The sequence below is a fragment of the Neophocaena asiaeorientalis genome, unplaced genomic scaffold (assembly GCF_003031525.2).
Source record: "Neophocaena asiaeorientalis asiaeorientalis breed wild unplaced genomic scaffold, Neophocaena_asiaeorientalis_V1.1 scaffold177, whole genome shotgun sequence".
Classification (NCBI taxonomy): domain Eukaryota; kingdom Metazoa; phylum Chordata; class Mammalia; order Artiodactyla; family Phocoenidae; genus Neophocaena; species Neophocaena asiaeorientalis.
In genome coordinates this window covers 20,067,486-20,086,388 of record NW_020172779.1, presented here as the reverse complement: position 1 = coordinate 20,086,388, position 18,903 = coordinate 20,067,486, and the positions used below count along the sequence as shown (strand labels likewise).

Here is an 18,903-nt window from a genome sequence, read left to right as displayed (position 1 = left end):
CCCCCCCCCCCCCACGGGGCACACTGCCCGAGGGTTGCAGGGGACAGGCACCTGGGTGACAGGTGTGGTTTGAGTGGCCCCTGGGGACTCATCCCAGGGCTCCTCGATCTGGCCCTCTCGGGCTGGAAAGTACATTTAGAGAAGCCACCAGTCCTTGCAGAGAGGCAAGAGGCCCATCCCCAAGAGCAGAAGGCCACAAGCCAGCTGCAGGGCCCTGGGCAAGGGCCTTCTTTTCTGGCTCAGGGCTGCCCAGACAGCCCCTCAGCCTGTGCCCAGCACCGCCCCGGCGCCTTTCACACTCACCGTGCGGTGCAGGGCTGCTGCCTGGCCCCGAGCTCTTCCTCTGCAAACAGAGGACCCAGCCAATGCAAAGGCAGCGGCACGAGGGCACCCGTCCCCTGTGCCAGGGGCAGCTCAGGTAGAGAGCAGCACAGAGGGCAGCACACGGGGGCTGGCACGGGCCCTGGGGAGGCGGTCCTCCAGGAGCTGCTCCGTCCACACTCGTCCGGGACAGTCTGGACTCTCGTGTGGGTCGGGCCCCCTGGAGCCTCTGCGACGCTCAAGCCCCCGTCAGAGAAGCCCAGGCGGGGGTCTCATTCAGCAGGGTCACCTCTGGTGAGGGTCTGCGGGCCCAGTGCACAGCCCGCGCCGCTCGGACAGCCGGGGCCCATTTCCCTGAGGCCGCTCTGCTCTGACGCCGCCCTCCCGCATCCGACACCCTGCGCCCAGGGTGGGTGCAGCGGGGGCCGCTCCTCACTCCGTCCTGGGTTTGTGCGGGCCTCCGCCCCACCCCCACCCCTACCCCGTGCCGTGAGCATCACCGTGGGGCCTGCTGCGCAGGGCTCGCCCAGGGCAGAGGGGCCGTGAGGGGCCCCCTTACTGCATCTCACGAGCCTCTAGCCCACCTTCCAAAGGGCCAGCGGCAAAGTCTCGGCAGAGCAGTGCTCTCTGGGGGCTCAGAGGGTGCCCTTTCTCATGGCCGGGAGTGACCCCAGTTAAGTGCAGGGCAGCGGGCTCATCACCAGCCTGTTTGTCCAGCTGCCTGGCTCCCGTGGTTCGGAAGCCCGAGTGGGCCGCTCGGAAGCTTCTCTCGTGGCCGGTGCCCTTCCTGAGTGATCTGAGTTGCTCTGGGGTGCATGGTTCGGGCGCCGGAAGCCCGAGTGGGCCGCTCGGAAGCTTCTCTCGTGGCCGGTGCCCTTCCTGAGTGATCTGAGTTGCTCTGGGGTGCATGGTTCGGGCGCGTGGGCCGCTCGGAAGCTTCTCTCGTGGCCCGTGTCCTTCCTGAGTGATCTGAGTTGCTCTGGGTGCTCCACGTCTACGGGAAGCTTCAGCTGCCACCGTTTGAAGAGTCTGTTTGACGTGGTAAACGCTGACCGAGCACCAGGCAGGTGTCAGGCCCTGGGCTGTGTGTGGCGGGGTGAGGGGACGGTCCTGGCACGGTGTCCAGACGCCGAGGGAGCCAACGTGCCACCTTGGATCAGTAGAAAGAGCAGTGAGAGTATGGACTTAGAGGGCTGAGCCCAGGCACGAGCACCATGAAGTAGTAGCCTGTTCTGAAATCATCCAGCTCGTTCCTCTCGAGTTATAGATGGGAAAGCAGAGGCTCAGAGAAGTTAAGTGATTTCCCTAAGGTCACACAGCAAGCCATAGTCGGGCCCTGTTCATTCGTCAGTTAGTTCAGTGAGTGAATCCTGAGCCCTGCCCTCAGAAGAGCTCGCCTCAATCAGGGAGACATTTTGTCAACGGAAAATTCCGGCATGAGGCTGTACATGATATGACAGGAGGCTTGTGTGGGGCTGGGTATGATTCAGGAAGTCTTCCTGGAGGAGGTGCTGCTCGAGCTGAGTTTTGGAAAGGCCTAGAGGAGCTGGCAAGGCAGAGAGTGTGAGGGGCATTGTGTGTGGCTGTGAGCAGGTGATGGATGGAGGGAGGGGTGTCACAGGGTGCTGGAGAAGAGTGAGCAGAGGAGAGAGGCGGATGGCCTTCAATTCGGTCTAGAAAACTCTGGAGGAGCAGTCGAGGGCACCAATCCTATATCGACATCCTTTTACATTTTCTCTCTGGAAACCCTTTTTCATCTCCTTGGCTGTCTCCCTGCCTGGACAGACCCCGGAGTCCAGAGACCTGGCTCCTAGGCCTGGCCCCACTACCGGTCAGCAGAAGGTCTGCAAATCCTGGGGGCTGCCCCAGGTACTCAGGCCCTGCTGGGCGCCAGGGGATGGAGGGAGGAGTGCCCATGTCCTGCCTTCCCGAGTCCGTGGTGGTGGCAGGACCCCAGGTAAATGCAGGATGCCGAGTGCAGCCCCCGAGGCACCAGGGAGGGGAGGCTGAGCTGGACAGGCGGACAGGGCAGGCTCCCAGGCCCAGGCAATGAGCCACCTGTGCAAAGGTCCAGCGGCATGAAACCAACTGCACGGACCCTTCGCGTGTCCGCTGGGGCCTCCCATGCTCCTTCCCCTCCGGCCCTCAGCTTCCTCATCTAGGGAAAGGAGGGTCCTTAGGTTCCTGCATATCCTCCTGGTGCCAACAGTGCCAGTGTGTGATCTGACCCTGTGGGTGAGAAGGTCTGGGGCTGGGACAGCCTCGTGTGGTGAGGACCTGCCTGGACGCAGAGCCACAGGAGCGGCGGAGGTGCTGCCCGGGGGCCAGCAATCTTTATTTAGAAAGTCCTGAGTGAAGAGGAAAGCGGAGAGATTGAAAACGTAGGGACACTGCTCGGAGACAGAGAAGTCATTTCAAATTCTCTGCTGTTCTCAGAATGATGTCTTTGCATAATGCTACCAGCCAGCAGGCACAGCTTTCATTCTTCCGTTTTTTCCTGGTTTATCTTCAGTTGTCTGAAGTGCTTGTCCAAAAAGAGAAGGTTGAAGCAGAGGGCCTAAGAGAGGCATTGTCTCCACTAAGCACGGTGCTCCCCGTGCAAAAGCAATTCCGGTTCCTTTGGGAAGGGAAGGGCACCCGGGCTCCAGTGCCCACGCCACCGCTGATTCACACCGTGGTCCTGAGCACGTCAGCTCCGCACCGGGTTCCAGTGTCGCTTCTGAAAGGGAGCAGTTGGGAGAGACGAGCCCTGGAGGCCAGTAAACGTCATAGCTAAATGCCCTAACAAACGGCCCCAAGTTTCAGGGGCCCAACACAGCAGCCTTACTTTATGTTCTTGTGGTGGTGGTGGTGGGGCCTGTCTGGAGCCCACTGGGGGACCCTGGCCCCGCCCACCCTGGGACCCTGCCCATCCCAGAGCTTCCCTTATCCCGCGGCTTCCCCTGGACCCTTCTCAGCTCCTTTAGTTCTGTCAGCAGGCAGATGGGGGATTGTAGGAGGGATGTGTGTGTGGGCCAGCTCTGGGAGGTGTCATTTTCCCCGCTGCTGTCCACTGGCCGGGACTCAGTCCCGTGTTCACGCCTCAGCACTGCGGGCACTGCACTCTGGCTGTGTGCCCAGGAGGCAAGGGAATGGTCTGGTGAACACGCGACCATCTGCCACCAGGACCTTCCAAGTTCAAGTGTTCCATGAGGGCCCCCGGGTAGAGAGGCCTTGAGACCTGGGGCAGGGGGACACTGCTAGGGAGAGGACAGCCGAGGGCGGCCACCAGCACGGAACCCTCAGGCGAGACCCGGGTTTGAATGTGGCCGCCCCGAACTCAGTCTCTTCAAACTGAACCGACCTTGTAGCTCCGCCTGCACCACTGCCTCAGTCTCTTCAAACTGAACCGACCTTGTAGCTCCGCCTGCACCACTGCCTCTGGTCCCCGTCGTGAGCCCTCGCGTTTGTCGGGCACTTCTCTGCCCCGGCTCTGCACGCCAGCCCTCTGGCTGCATCACCCCCTTGCAGGCAAGGAAGCAGAGGCTCCGGTTTCTCAAGGGGCTCTCCCGGAACCTGGACTTGGTCTGAGCTCCGCCACCCTGCTCGCCTGGCCCAAGAACCGGGGCGACCGTGGGCAGGGGGACCCCTGAGCTGGTGGGTGGTGTTGGCCGTGTGCGTCTCTCCCCGTCGTTGAAGCAGGTTTGCACAGTCCACAGGGTCACAGGATGCAGCCGCTGGGGGCTCCCCCCCCGCCCCGCAGGTGCTGGCACCCGGGTGGACGTGCCCGGGAAGCCAGAGGACATTCCACGAGTGAGCTCCAAGCCACACGCATCTCCCCTCCAACTCCAGCTCTCCTTCATTTTAATCTAATTCCCTTAAATCTTTAATGAAAAGTTGTAAAAGTAAATGATTTACCCAAGAGAGACAAACGGCTCCTCAGGAGCTGTTCTCGACTTGAGGGTAATTACACGTGTGTGTCTTGCACGTTCTCCCTCCCCGGATGCTGGGGAAGAGGCATCCTGGCTTATGAACTAATTATCTACCTCAGTAACTGTTAAAAATGCACGCCATTTAGCACATTGAGAGCAGGGCTCAGGCGTTGTGCGGTGCCCACCTTGACGAGCGCCCGGCCCGGGACCCGGTGGAGCCTGCACAGCCGAGCCGAGCTCTCGGGAACAGCCCTTCTCCCGGCCCGTCACTCTCCGCTCGTGTACCCCAGCCTGAGCCAGCGCGGCCGGCAGAAAGACCCCCTTCCCCACGGTGCGGGAGGCGGCTGTGGGGCTTGATGCCACCTCCCCAGATGCCCACTGCCTCTTTGTGTGTAACACTCTTGCCCAGAACACCGTCACTCCCACCTCCGGGGCATCTCCGTGCTCCTGACCTCCTTTGCAAACTCTCTGTCAATAAAGTAGCAAAATAAGATTTGAAACATGTGGACTAAGGGAAACCATATTTGGCACAGTTGGTCAAGACTTGGAGCAGTGGGCATGCAGGAGAGTCCGCGTGTGCGTGCGTGTGTGCGCCTGTGTGTGTAGACTGAAATACGGCTGCTGAGGGCCCACGTGGTGCCTTAGGTTGGTACACTCTTGGCTCTGAGCTCCCTAACAGCCACAGAGAAAAGGTAAGTTACTTGGCTCTCGTCGGTAGCGAGGGAAAACCTGCCACCTTGGTTGCGTACCTAGCAACTAGCTACGTTGGCATTAGAGAAAGTTCACCACTTTTTACTGGCTAGTCGGGAATTACGGGGTTTTCTGCGGGACCTGCCTGTGCCTTCTCCCAGAGCACAGCCAGCGCTGGGGGGAGTGGGCAGCACCACCGGGCCAGGGCCCCAGGCCTTGGTTCTCCTCCGCATCCCCGAGCCTCAGCTGTTGTATTTTGTTCCCACTTGAGCTTCTTTTTTGCTTCATTTAAAGGGTGACAAAGCTCCTTGATAAATTCCCGAACCTAGCCTCGCCTGAATCAAATTTGGCTCTAAAATTTAGGCCCACCCAAGATTTATGTCAACTAGAAAAATGTGTGTCTTGTGAAATTTGAAATTTAAATGTGCTTTAGCTGAAGCAGGCTTGGTAGAGCCTCGAAAACTTGACTCACTCCAGCAGTTTTGGAGTCTTCACCTCATTAATTCCTACTGCATTGTTCCCAAGTCTTTAAAATGTTTTGTCCAAAATTAGACCTAAAGTCTGCTTAGTCGTCCAGTTTTATCAAAGAAATGAAAGGCAAGGAAGGTGGAGCTCTGGGGTGAGGCCGGCAGGGTGTCCTTGCTGGGGGTTTGGGCTCCGGGGAAGAAGAAGCCTTCCACTGCCGGCCCTGGGAGCTGTGTCCTAAAGAAGCAGCGAGCAGGCCGTCCATGACTCACCCCTCTTTGCCACTGAAAAGTGACTTGCGCGTGATCTTGGCTGGGGCAGGGGTGCTGCTGATTTTTTCCGTGTTTCCTTCAGCCCCCAAGGGAACTGTGCTGTGCAGGCTCCGCCCAAGGTCCCACCTCACCCGTCTTCCATTGCCTCTCAGAGCGAGACCGTGGCCCGGGACACGCACACGTCAGAATCGACCTAGGAGGCCAGACTCCCGGGAGCCGCCAGGCAGGTCCCTTTTGAAGAGTCCACAGTGGTTTAGAACCGCTGGGCTGTCCACAGCCATTTGGCAAGTGTCTCCCAAGTGCCAGGACCGTCTGCCCGCCCCTGACCTTCACGCCCTCCCACTCCGTGGACCAGACTGTGGACGCCGCAGGGCCGGCCTGACCACTGGCCCATCTGTGACCTGCTCGTCCTCAGGCTCCGCTCTCTACCCGGCCCTCGTCTTGGCCCCAGAGGCCCTGCTCCCACCTGCGCCTCTGAAGTCTGGGTCCTGATGCTCTCTGCTGGCCTCGGACTCGCCAGCCCCCTATTCTCTGCCGTGCACGAGGGGAGAGGAGCCCACACTATGCCCCAGCCCTCTGCCCAGCCGTAGTCTCCAGGAGGACGAGTGGGGTTAAGGGCTTGGGATTCCAGAAGGTTCTCAGCGAGGGATAGATGAGTAAAGAGGACCGGACAGAAGGGCCTTTGCAGACTCCTGTCCCGGCAGGCAGAGGCGCACGTCCACCCTGTGGGGCGCTGAGGGCCGCAGCTGCCTGGCCGGGCGTGGGCACAGCAGGGAGACGCTACCGCACCCGCACTAGGATGGCGGGGACAGAGCAAGGCAGGCGCTACAAGTGCTGGGAGGGACGTGGAGAACCTGAACGCTGCGAGTAGGGCTGTGAGATAACGCAGCTGCTTCAGAACACAGCCTGGGGGTCCCTCAGCAGGTCAGACGCAGACCCACACGACCCGGCAGTTCTGCCCTGAGGTGTGTGTCCTCGAGAAGTGAAAACCTGAGTCCGTACAGACACTTGTCCTGGAGTGTCCACGGCAGCATTGCTTACGACAGACAAGGGTGGAAGCACCCGAGGGCCCATCCACAAATGAAGACAAGCTGTGGTGTGGCCACACGACGGAACATCACTCCAGCGTGAAGAGGAGGGAAGTGCAGGCTCCCACAGGGCAGAACCTTGACAGCGTCACGCTCAGGGAGGGAAGCCAGTCCTTAAAGACCGAATATATATGATGGTACTCATGTGAAAGTCCAGATCTGGGGCGTCTGGAGAGCTAGAAACTCGATTCATGGCTGTTCAGGGCTGGGGGACGGGGAGAGAGGCAGGGATGGTGAAGGCGTATGGGGTTTCTTTTTGACGTGATGAAAATGCCCTCACATTGCCCGTAGTGATGGTTGCACAGATCTGGGAATCTATGAAAAGTCATGGAATTGTACACTTTAGTAGGTGAGCTGTGTGGTTTGTGAACTAAATCCCGGTAAAGCTGTTTAAAAAATAACACCAGCCCCTGTGCCCAGAGTTCAGGTGGGAGCTGGGCGCTTAGCTGGGCGCCTCGGGCCGGCTGCGAGCCTCTCCGCACCGGGGTAGGTTCACCTGTAAAGTGGTGCAGTGACAGCGCCGGTCTGATGGGGTTGGTCTGAGGACTGCGTGAGGCGGGGCCTGTGAAGCCTTAGAACAGTGGCCAGGGTGCCACTGGGAGCTCCTGTCACCCACAAGACTAATAACAGTGAGAAGCGCAGCGGGCTGGTGCCCGCGGGGGAGGGCGAGGGGGGCGCCTGGGTGCAGAGGGCCACGCCGGGCCCCTTCCACTGCGCTCTCCACCTGCTCCCAGGCTTACGTGGGCCCGGAACCCTCTGGAGTGCAATGGGCATGAGAGGTTGGCAGGTCCCAAGGGCGGTGTCTGCCTGTGTCCTGGGCACCAAGAAAGGCCGGCCCCCTCCAGGCGCGGCGTGCAGTGGGGGCGGCATTTGGCGAGGCCAGGCAGGGGTCTAAACTGGGCTCTCGTGGGAAAGCGGAGCTGTTGCAGCCCCTCCTGGGGCAAGAGGGGAGACCTAGGCTGGAGGACAGAGCCGCCCCCTCCAGAAGCAGGACTCCAGCCGCCATGCCGATGCCAAGCCCTGGACGACGGGCACTCTGTCGGGGCAGCGTCTGGGGCGGGCCAGAGGCCCCGGGCCCCGGCAGCCCCATCACTTCCCGGGCCTCAGCCTCCCTGCTCAAAACCCACTAAAGCCTCCCCTGTTCTCTCTGCCCTCCAGGAGCACGTGAGGGTGGGGGGGAGGGAGTGAGCAACGGAAGACCCGCCTGACCTGGTGGCGCCTTGGGGTGCGGGCACCGCCCCGTTCTCAGCGCACTCTCACTGCGTGAACCCCCGCCCGCTGTCCGCACGGTGGCTGCCCTTGGCCAGAGCGCAGGCTGGCACCGCTGGCCGCCTTCCCCCTAGTGCCTTCCTCGCCAGCCTGGGCCCTGCAGGCCCTTCCCTCGTCGTGCCTTCTATTTATAGCATGGGCTCCTGCCAGAGCTTGTCAACGTGCTATAGCATAAACGTGGCAGCCGTTTCAGGAGCCATTCTGGGCCAGATAAAATTAAGTCCGTGACTCTGGCTGGTATTAAAAGTGAAGGAGAAGCAGGGCCGGGGGCGGCGGGCGAAGATGGACTGTGGCCCAATTTAACGCTTTGAGGGAAGAGACTAATCCGCTCCCCGGAGATTTCTTACGATATGAGATTCTCCCGCATAAATAATCTCCTCCACGAAAGCCGGGTCTGCGAGTCAGGACCAGAGCCGGGCAGTGGCAGCTTGGTCCTAACGTCCTCTCTGCAGGGGTGCTTCGGGGATGTGGCCCAGTCCCCTCAAGTCCCAGGGGGCCCGAAGGGGGCAGGCACGGCCGGGATTTGAGCCCAGGTACCCCTGCCCCAAAGCCCACTCACCTACTCTTTCATTCATCCACTCATTCACTCAACAAATATGAACCAGAAGAGTGCCTGCCTGGCCTGGGTGTTGGGGCGAGGAGGGAGAGACACACAATGGTTAACAAACAAATGGGTAAAGAAGAACTTCAGATAAGATGTTGAGGGTCACGAGAAAATGAAGAGAGTGGAAGAGTGACGGGGCAGGAAGGCTCTTCACTGTGTGGTCAGAGGCAGCATCCCTGAGGAGAGGGCCAAGGTGGTGCGAACAGCAGGTGCAAAGGCCCTGGGGCAGGGATGAGCTGGGCCTGCTGGCGGAACAGGGAGGAAGGAGGCAACGTGGTAGGAGCATGGGGATGGGGGAACCTGGCTCAGGGCCGTGCAGGGCCCTGGAGGCCAGGGTCAGTGGCCGTAATGTGATCAAAACTCCCTTTTATTCTGGGACCGGGCAAGGGGCGAGCGAGGACGTGACAAAGTAAAACCATGGTTCACGCCACTGTGAACCGTTGGCTGCCGTGTGGGGAGCTGGCCTGGGCTAAGATAGAGTGGGTCAGGGCGGAGATGGGGATGGCCTCCAGGCGGGCCGGTGGGCTGGGTGTGGGTGCCCGGGGAACACCTCGGTGTGACCTCCCAGCACCAGGGAGGCCTGCCGGGTAGGGCCACATCTGTACGAAGACCCTGGGGAGGCGGGGTTTCCGGGAGAAAGTGGGAGGGTTTCGTTTGGGCCAAGTTAAGGGTGAGACCCCGCTGGACACCTGGGCGAGGAGGTCAGGGCTGCCCAGAGGAGCCGGTGCCTGGCTGCAGCCCTCACTGGGTCCTGAGCCCCTCCTGCTCGGTCCTGCAGGGTGGCCACCTTTCCTGTCCAGGAGTCCCTCCCACCTGGAGCTGCTTGAGGGCAGGGCCACATCCAGGATGTTCCACAGACACTCGTTAAGATAACGAGTGCTGTGGCCTTGGCCTCCGGTTTCAGAAACTGGGGGCTTGGGGGCAGGTCGGGCAGAAACGAGACGAACCTTTGAGCACTTCCCTTTGGCACTTTGCACAGAGAATGTGACACTCGCTGCGTTTCCAGATGAGGGACACAGGCAGAGTTCAGACTGCGCGCATGGTCCAGCTCCAGGCCAGGCTCTGCCTGCCCTCCCCTTGGGCCTGGGAGGCGGCGGCAGCCCTTTGGTCGCTGAGCAGCAGCCACTCTAACAAGTGAGCGCCAACCTAGTGGCTGAGAACAACACGAGCTACTACCCCACGGTCCTGTAAGCCAGTCTAAGAGGTGGCGGCAGGCTGGGGGCTGGGGAGACCCCGGTTCCCGCCTTCTGGGCTCCAGGGACGCCTGCACCCCTTGGCCCCGTCCTGCCTTCAAAGACAGCCGTGCAGCAACTCCCAGCCTCCCTCCGCCGCCACGGACACACAGCCTTCCAGGCTCTCTCCTGCCCCCTCTTGCCCTTATAAGGACCTTTGTGACGACATTGGGCCCACCCATATACTCCAAGATACCTGCCGTCTCAAGGTCCTTAACTGAATGTCACCTGCAGAGTCCCTTTAGCATGTGTGGGAACACGCTGCACGGGATCCAGGTATTAGGATGTGGACATCTTTGGGGGTGTCATTCTGTCTACCACACCACCCCCTCTGGTGGCACAGACTCAGGGTTCCGGGAGCTTCTCGGGGACAAGGCTGGACCTCACAGAGCCAGAGTTCTGTGTCTCCCGCCCACCGCTCCCGAGGAGGCCCCAGGTCGAGGTTGCCCGTGTGCAGCTCCCCAGCAGCCTGGGGGTCAGGAGGTGGACTTCCAGGCTGGGACCCCCCTCCCTGCCTCCCCGGGAGGCTGGGGCATTCCAGGTCGCCGTGTGGCCCACCTGCAGGTTGGCTGTGGGTCTGCATCCCTCCTGGACAGAGTGGCCAGGAGCATTCCAGGTCGCCGTGTGGCCCACCTGCAGGTTGGCTGTGGGTCTGCATCCCTCCTGGACAGAGTGGCCAGGAGAGGCTGAAGGGACTCGTCCTGCGGCCTCGGTCCTCTCTGTCCAACGCATCAGCACCGTGCTGGTCGTCTTTCCCCATCAGCATTCACGACCAGCCTGCGGGTGAGGAGCGGCCCTGGAGAAGCTATATAAATGCAAAGTGTCCTCCTCGGCTGGGGATTAGAGCTGGTCAGGGACCCGGCCCGCCCTGCGCGTTCTCCACTGCCCAGGGTGGATGTGAGCATAATGGTGATAATGATCCAGCCGTCCCGCTGCGGCCGCTGTGTGCCCCGCCCCCTCTGCGTGCGCGTTTCCAATTCTCACAAAACCTCTTTGAGGTGGGCTTTCCTATCAGCCCTTCTAAAGGTGAGGAAACTGAGGCTCGGAGTGGGCAAGCGGGGAGGAGTCAGGGAGAAACTACTCAAAAGTGTGCAGCAGCAGGAATCCCTCTACCCCAGCCTGGAGGTGGGCAGCAGGGTCACCACCCCAGGAAGTGCATAGTGGCAGCGGCCTGACGGGCCGACCCTGGCGGCCAAGGGGAGCAACTAGACCCCGCACACCCAGACATCAGACCTGGGGTTCCCACGGGGGTCTTAATGAGCCCACCCTGGATGCCGCGGGAAGGCTCCCGGGTGATTGTGAGGAATTCTCGGGGCGGGGAGGCACCAGCTGCACGGGACACACTCGGACTGGTGTGCCCACCCCTTCCCTGCAGCTGGCCAGTCTGCTGCGGACACAGAGGGGGTGCTAACCCGCCGTCCCTGACAGGGGCCTCCCCCCGGTCTGGCGACTGAGTGGACGCGGCGCCCACCTTCCCCACCTGAGGGCGGAGGGGCTGGGCCAGGTGGCCCCCAGGGACGGTGGGCGGGAAGCCGAGCTGAGCCCTGCACGAGCAGGGCGGCTGAACTCCCAGCAGTGCCGCGAGGTGGTTCTCTTTCCTCTGGGCAATTTAGAAACGGCTCCAACACAGCTTGCCTTTGAGAAATTTTTAATTATTTCTTCCCTGCTCCTTCCTGGTGAGTTCTGTGACTCCCTGGTGGATAGCTGGGGCTTCTCCTTGCTGGTCTCAGCTGTTCCTTCAAGCCTTGCTCAGCGGGGCTTCCACGCGAGAAGGGTCCCCTCTCCCCGGCATGGGGCACAGCTGCCCTGGTCCAGAGTCAGAGAACCGAATTCACTACAGCAAGGGGGTATGCTGGGACATTAGTGCCGGTGGAGTTACAACCCCTGACCTGGGCACAGCCATCACGGTCACCATCAACACTGTTATCTCAGATGCATTTTCACTAGATTTCTCGCACAGTACCCCGTGGGTCCCAGGAGAGGCCAGCCCTGGCATCCTTTTCAATTCAGGAAGCATGTCATATTCTCAGAGAAAACGGACCTCTGCTGTTTCTTCCCAGTGAGTGACGTGGGAAGGTTTGGTGCTCTCGGACCCAGGCTGGAGGTGCTGGAGCGGCAGGGTGGGAGGAGGCAGCTGCTTGCTGAGCCCAGAAAGTCAAGAGTTTGGCAGGCACTTATTGTGGGTGCCAGGCACGGGTGTGGCGTGACCAACCGTCCCAGTGTGCCTGAGGGGTTCCCGGGACGCAGAAGTTTCAGTACTAAAGCCAGGATGGATGAACCATGACAGTCGGTCACCTGTGACTGGAGACACATCAGAGAGCAGGACAGGTGGGTCCTGCCCCTCTTGAGGGTCGCCCTCCTCCCTGGGGAGGCAGACAAGGAAGCAAGCAGCTCTCCCCAGACTAGGGCAGGGCAGGCCTGGCTGGGTCCTCTGTCTGCCTCTGGATCATTACCCCGGTTTTGCAGATGAGGTGAAGGAGGCTCAGTTCGGCAAAGGGCCTCCTCCAGGATGAAGGGTTAGGGCAAAGCCAAGATCCCAGCCCGACCTGCTGCTCAGCCAGGGGCCAGCTCTGTCCCCCATCCCTGCCACCCTGGCCTGACCTCAGGACATGCCCCTCCCCCTCATTTAGAGAATGCCAAGGAAAGAGTCCCACTGGGAACTGTGTCCACAGCCTCATTTCCCCTCTTCGTTGCCCCAGGGGCCAAGTAGAGCTGGGCATCAGGGAAGGGTTAAATGGGCACCACCAGGCCAGTGCCCGTGGCCCACGCGGTTCTCTACAAGGGAGAACAGGGGGCAGAGATGCAGCGAGCCGGCCACCCTTCGCTGATTTGCAGAGAATCCTGCCTTCCCCTTAATGGAACCATCAACCGAGGCTCTCCTACACCTGCTCTGTCCACATGAGGCTCAGACTTGCCGGCTGGGTTCACTGTTCAGCACGCATCACCGGGGCCCGGCCTGAGCAGGAGAGGGACCATGGACTGTCATTACGCCCACTTCTCAGGTTTGAAACAGGCCCAGGACAGAAGCCAGTGTCTCTTGTTCCTGATATAACCTCTCAACACACACACACACACACACACACACACACACACACACACACACACACACACTTTCACTCCGAGTCCTGGATGTGCTACTACCTTGGAGGGAGGGTCTGCATGGCCCGTCCAGTGCTGGCCACTCTCCAGAGCCGTGCCTTCCAGGAACTCCAGTGAGGTGCTGGCCTCCTCCCGTCGGCACCGAGGCCCCATAGCTGTCGGGCAGGAGGGTCTTCCATGCAGTTGCCTGGTGTCGGGAGCAGTGGCAGTGACTCAGGGGCTGTCCCCGACTAGCCTCCACTGCGGGATGCCGGTAATGGCGGGGTCAAGGTTGAGACACACGTGACGAGTCCCTAAACAGCAAGGTCGGCAGGCGTGAGGAAGTACACAGGTGACACCGTCACATCATTACTCCAGGACCTGCAGATGTGACGAGGCCAGGGCTCAGGGTCGGCGCTCGGTAGCCCCACGGCCAGTACCGTGTGGTGTGAAGTCCCACTGCAGGTCTAGGACCCCCTTCCCTGGCCTCCATGGCCGGATCAGCAAGCCGGTGACCTTCTGGTGTCAGGAAGGACCCTTACTGACCGTATCGGCATGCGGCACTGCCATAGCAAATCACCACAAACTGGGGGCCTCGAGGCAACGGGGCTTGACTGACCCTCACTCTTCTGGAGGCCGGAGGTCTGAATTCAAGGTGTTGTACCCCGTGGGTCCCAGGAGAGGCCAGCCCTGGCATCCTTTTCAATTCAGGAAGCATGTCATATTCTCAGAGAAAACGGACCTCTGCTGTTTCTTCCCAGTGAGTGACGTGGGAAGGTTTGGTGCTCTCGGACCCAGGCTGGAGGTGCTGGAGCGGCAGGGTGGGAGGAGGCAGCTGCTTGCTGAGCCCAGAAAGTCAAGAGTTTGGCAGGCACTTATTGTGGGTGCCAGGCACGGGTGTGGCGTGACCAACCGTCCCAGTGTGCCTGAGGGGTTCCCGGGACGCAGAAGTTTCAGTACTAAAGCCAGGATGGATGAACCATGACAGTCGGTCACCTGTGACTGGAGACACATCAGAGAGCAGGACAGGTGGGTCCTGCCCCTCTTGAGGGTCGCCCTCCTCCCTGGGGAGGCAGACAAGGAAGCAAGCAGCTCTCCCCAGACTAGGGCAGGGCAGGCCTGGCTGGGTCCTCTGTCTGCCTCTGGATCATTATCCCGGTTTTGCAGATGAGGTGAAGGAGGCTCAGTTCGGCAAAGGGCCTCCTCCAGGATGAAGGGTTAGGGCAGAGCCAAGATCCCAGCCCGACCTGCTGCTCAGCCAGGGGCCAGCTCTGTCCCCCATCCCTGCCACCCTGGCCTGACCTCAGGACATGCCCCTCCCCCTCATTTAGAGAATGCCAAGGAAAGAGTCCCACTGGGAACTGTGTCCACAGCCTCATTTCCCCTCTTCGTTGCCCCAGGGGCCAAGTAGAGCTGGGCATCAGGGAAGGGTTAAATGGGCACCACCAGGCCAGTGCCCGTGGCCCACGCGGTTCTCTACAAGGGAGAACAGGGGGCAGAGATGCAGCGAGCCGGCCACCCTTCGCTGATTTGCAGAGAATCCTGCCTTCCCCTTAATGGAACCATCAACCGAGGCTCTCCTACACCTGCTCTGTCCACATGAGGCTCAGACTTGCCGGCTGGGTTCACTGTTCAGCACGCATCACCGGGGCCCGGCCTGAGCAGGAGAGGGACCATGGACTGTCATTACGCCCACTTCTCAGGTTTGAAACAGGCCCAGGACAGAAGCCAGTGTCTCTTGTTCCTGATATAACCTCTCAACACACACACACACACACACACACACACACACACACACACACACACACACACACTTTCACTCCGAGTCCTGGATGTGCTACTACCTTGGAGGGAGGGTCTGCATGGCCCGTCCAGTGCTGGCCACTCTCCAGAGCCGTGCCTTCCAGGAACTCCAGTGAGGTGCTGGCCTCCTCCCGTCGGCACCGAGGCCCCATAGCTGTCGGGCAGGAGGGTCTTCCATGCAGTTGCCTGGTGTCGGGAGCAGTGGCAGTGACTCAGGGGCTGTCCCCGACTAGCCTCCACTGCGGGATGCCGGTAATGGCGGGGTCAAGGTTGAGACACACGTGACGAGTCCCTAAACAGCAAGGTCGGCAGGCGTGAGGAAGTACACAGGTGACACCGTCACATCATTACTCCAGGACCTGCAGATGTGACGAGGCCAGGGCTCAGGGTCGGCGCTCGGTAGCCCCACGGCCAGTACCGTGTGGTGTGAAGTCCCACTGCAGGTCTAGGACCCCCTTCCCTGGCCTCCATGGCCGGATCAGCAAGCCGGTGACCTTCTGGTGTCAGGAAGGACCCTTACTGACCGTATCGGCATGCGGCACTGCCATAGCAAATCACCACAAACTGGGGGCCTCGAGGCAACGGGGCTTGACTGACCCTCACTCTTCTGGAGGCCGGAGGTCTGAATTCAAGGTGTGGGCAGCGCTCTGGGGGAGGATCCCCCCTGTCTCTCCCAGCTCCTGGAGCTGCGGCTGCATCACTGCAGCCTCTGCCTCTGTCTTCACAGACTGAGGGCTGCCTCTGGGCTCTGGGCTCCCCTCTGAGTCAGTTTTCTCCTCTTCTGCCTCTTTTAAGGACACTTGTCACTCTCAAGTGGCAGCCTGTGCCTTGCACCCATGCTTGAAGGCGGGTCCCCCAGCCTACCCACCCCGCCGTCCTGCTGGGATGTCTGGTGGTCTGAGGAGAGTGGGGGTCTACCTGCCCCATCACCCCACCCCCTTGCTGCCGCCCATTCCCTGTTCCCTGCCTGGCGGGCGTGCGCCCTGCTCCGTGACTCCCAGACCTTCCCCCAGCTAGCGTCCCGCCTCCGTGGTGCCCCAGGGCCACCCGGCCCTCACTGCGGCAGTCTGGGCGGGGCGGTCTGCAGGTGACTCGATGGAGGCCCAGCCATGGCTCCTCGGCCCCGGCCTGTGCACAGTCCCCGCCAGTTCTTAGCCCCTACCCTGGCTGGCCTCCACCTGCAGGAGCCCCTGGGGTCCAGGCCAGAGCTCAGCCCTTCCAGGTGGGGGCAGCTAGGAGGCCCTTCAGGACCCCCCAGTGACCCTGGGGCCCTCTCGGCCTCTCCAGCGTGGCACAGACCCCCTGGGATACAGCTCCGGCCCCGACGCCTGTCTCCACTGGCCTGCACGTTGGGAGAGCAGGAACCGGGGCCCTTCCTCTGTTTTCCAGGAGGCAGCCTTGGCAGGTGAAGGAGCGGGGAATGAATGAATGAATGGAGGGAGGGAGGCCGGCTGGGCGGTGCCCTGACAGCCTCGTGCCCCATGTCCCTCGCAGATGTGCTGGTGGACGGACAGCCCTGTGACCGCGAGGCGGCAGCCTGCCGGGTGGGCGACCCCGTGCGCCTGGAGGTGAGGCTGACCAACCGGAGCCCGCGCAGCGTGGGGCCCTTCGCCCTCGGCGTGGTGCCCTTCCAGGACCACCAGAACGGCGTGCACACCTACGACCTGCGCCATGCCGTCTCCTTCGTGGGCTCCAGCACCTTCTACCTGGACAAGGTGCGTGTGGCCCCCGGTCACGGTCCCCTGTCCCACCCCTCCCCCAGTGGCAGACTTAGGGGTTGGTAGACGTGGCGGCCTCTCTGCATTGACCCTCGTCCCCCTGACTCGCCCTGAGACCTCAGACAAGTTCACGTCTCTGTACCTGAGTCCCAGGAGCAGAGCTAGGATGGGGATGCTGGCCCCGAGGGTTGTTAAGGAGCTGAGATGAGTGTGCTGGGGGAGCAGCAAGACAGCGTCAGATCTCTGTGCCCCTGGCACCGCTGCCCTGCCCCACGTGGCCGGCTGCTCCCTGCTCGCGGTCGCTGCATGCAGGCCCAGAGGGGCTGATGGGGTCACAAGGCACTGTCCTTAAGCTCCACTTACCTGTTGAGATGGTGCCTTTGCCCCAAACGCTCCGCACGCTCCCTGACCCCCAAACGGCCCAGAGAAGGAAGTGTGATTAGCGCCATCCTAGGATAGGAGCTGAGGCCCAGAGAGGTGCAGTGACTCGCCCGGGGCAGCACAGCACGGAAGCCCTGGAGGGCCACGGGAGAAAGTCCTGGGGGCGTGCCCGCCCCCGCCTCCGTATCTAGCTAGGTTCAGGCCTCTCCTGGAGGCTCTGGGGGTCCGCGCTGCTCCCGGCTGATGCCCCTCCTCCCCTCAGGTGCGGCCGTCGGGCCAGTCAGCCTGCCTTGGGGCCCTTCTGTTCCTCTGCACGGGCGACTTCTTCCTCCGCATCCGCTTCCACGAGGACAGCTCCAGCAAGGGGCTGCCGCCCTCCTGGTTCCGCCTGCCCAGTGTGCACGTGCGCGCCCTGGGGGCCCAGGCCTGAGCCGCTGTTCCCGCGGGGAGAGATGACCAGAGGGCCCCCCGGGCAGGGGACAGGCCTTCGCTGCAACTCCTGTCCACTCCTCCCACCCCTCCCCTCCCCTCCTACCTGCGCCGTCCTCTCTGGGCTTTGCAGGGGCCCCCAGACTTGGCAGCCGTGCCCCTTCCCACACTGGCCATCAGGGCTCCCCTGCAAGAGGCCGCTGCTAGGGTGAGTGCTAACGAAACCCCAAAGCGTGGCCCTGGGTCCCGCACCTGCTCCTGTGACCGGGGGTTCACAGCCCAGCCAGCAGGAAGAAGAGGTGAGCGTGAGGCAGGGCCACAGCTGGGGTGGGTCTGGGGAGCCTCCCTCAGCCCCCTCGGCCCTTGGAATCCCCCGAGGGCTGGCTCTTCTCCCCGGGGCCCCGAGGCAGCCCAGCCAGGAGAGGTGGCACCATGGTTGACCCCAAGAGGGGCCACCTGCCCCCGGTGGGTAGACGGTCACCTGTGCCAGTTGTTCTGGCCCCTGGGCTGGTTCCAGGCTGGGCTGTGGGGGGCCACGGCCTGTGTGCGTCTGCGTGTCGGTGACAGATTCTCCAATAAAGGGCCTGCCTCACTTCTCTGCTGGTCCACCTGCATCCCTGCCTCTGCTTGTCCAGTGTGGTCAGGGGGCCGCCCACCAGCTCGTCAGCCCCCGGCGCAGGTAGGGACTCGCACGACCCCAGGCAGCACGCACGGCTGGTGGCCAGCAGGGTTGGGCCTGTGTCTGTCTGTGCCTGTGGCCCCCCCAGGCCCCTCCCCTGCGTGTGCTCTTTGGGCCTCTATGCCGCCCCTCTCAGAGCACCGCCTCGAGTCCTACACCGTGGTCCTCAGCCCCCGCAATGGCTCTGGCCATCTCGGCCCCTCACTTTCTCTCCTGAGGTCCACACACACTCGGGAAGATGTCTGGGGGTGACACAGGTGTCCAGAGGTCGAGGTGCAGGTTGGAGGTGGGCATCCTGCAGCCGCCCTCGGACCCACCTACCCACCCACCGCGAAGGCTGCCTCGCCCCTGCTCCCTCCTCTCCGGGTCGCCCAGCCTGCTGCCCCCCTGCAGCCTCACTCCCAGCCCTGGAGGTTCAGACCATCTCTGCCCAGGCATCCGCAGGCCCTGTCTAGTAAACTCCACCTGCTGAGCAGAGTTCTGGGGCCAGAGAGAGGGCGAGGGTCCCAAGGCACAGAGCAGGGTGCGGTGAAGCTGGACGTGTCCAAGGCTCCCGGGTCACCCTGTTTAAACGAGGCCCCCGGGCAGCAGGCACATGGCCAGCCCACACCCAGGGACAGAGGAGGATGGGCAGCGAGCGAGCTGCCGTGGGCCTGGGGCGCATGGCCCGTGGGAACCCCAGGGCTTCAGAGATGGGTGCCCTTCCACGCGTACCGGCACACCCTGATTAGAAAACATCTCAACGAAAGCTCTGGGCTCAGGGCAGCGAAGAACTTCCCAGGCCCGCCTCACGTGGGCTGCACGTGTTCCTGGCACGCCTCCCAGTGCCGGGACTTCGCCCTGCTGTGTGGTCCTCAAGCCCTCTGGGCCCTGGGGCACTGCCCCATCACAGGGCCTGGGGGACTGGGTCTCCAGGTGCCCGGAGCACAGCGCCAGAGGCGGCTGAGCAGAATCCCGCTGCCC

The 18,903-nt window shown here is 62.0% G+C and overlaps 1 protein-coding gene across 2 annotated transcripts in view; it reads left to right on the top strand.

Annotated features, from left to right (window-relative positions):
- TRAPPC9 (trafficking protein particle complex subunit 9) overlaps positions 1-17,869 on the top strand; it is a 509,572-nt gene extending 491,703 nt beyond the window's left edge. For both annotated transcript variants that reach the window (XM_024741252.1, XM_024741251.1), the window contains 2 exons: positions 16,228-16,448; positions 17,095-17,869. In XM_024741252.1, the coding sequence (XP_024597020.1) occupies positions 16,228-16,448; positions 17,095-17,262 (389 nt within the window). In that variant the 3' untranslated portion in view covers positions 17,263-17,869. The remainder of the gene's footprint in view (positions 1-16,227; positions 16,449-17,094) is intronic.
- The last annotated feature ends 1,034 nt before the right edge of the window (positions 17,870-18,903 follow it).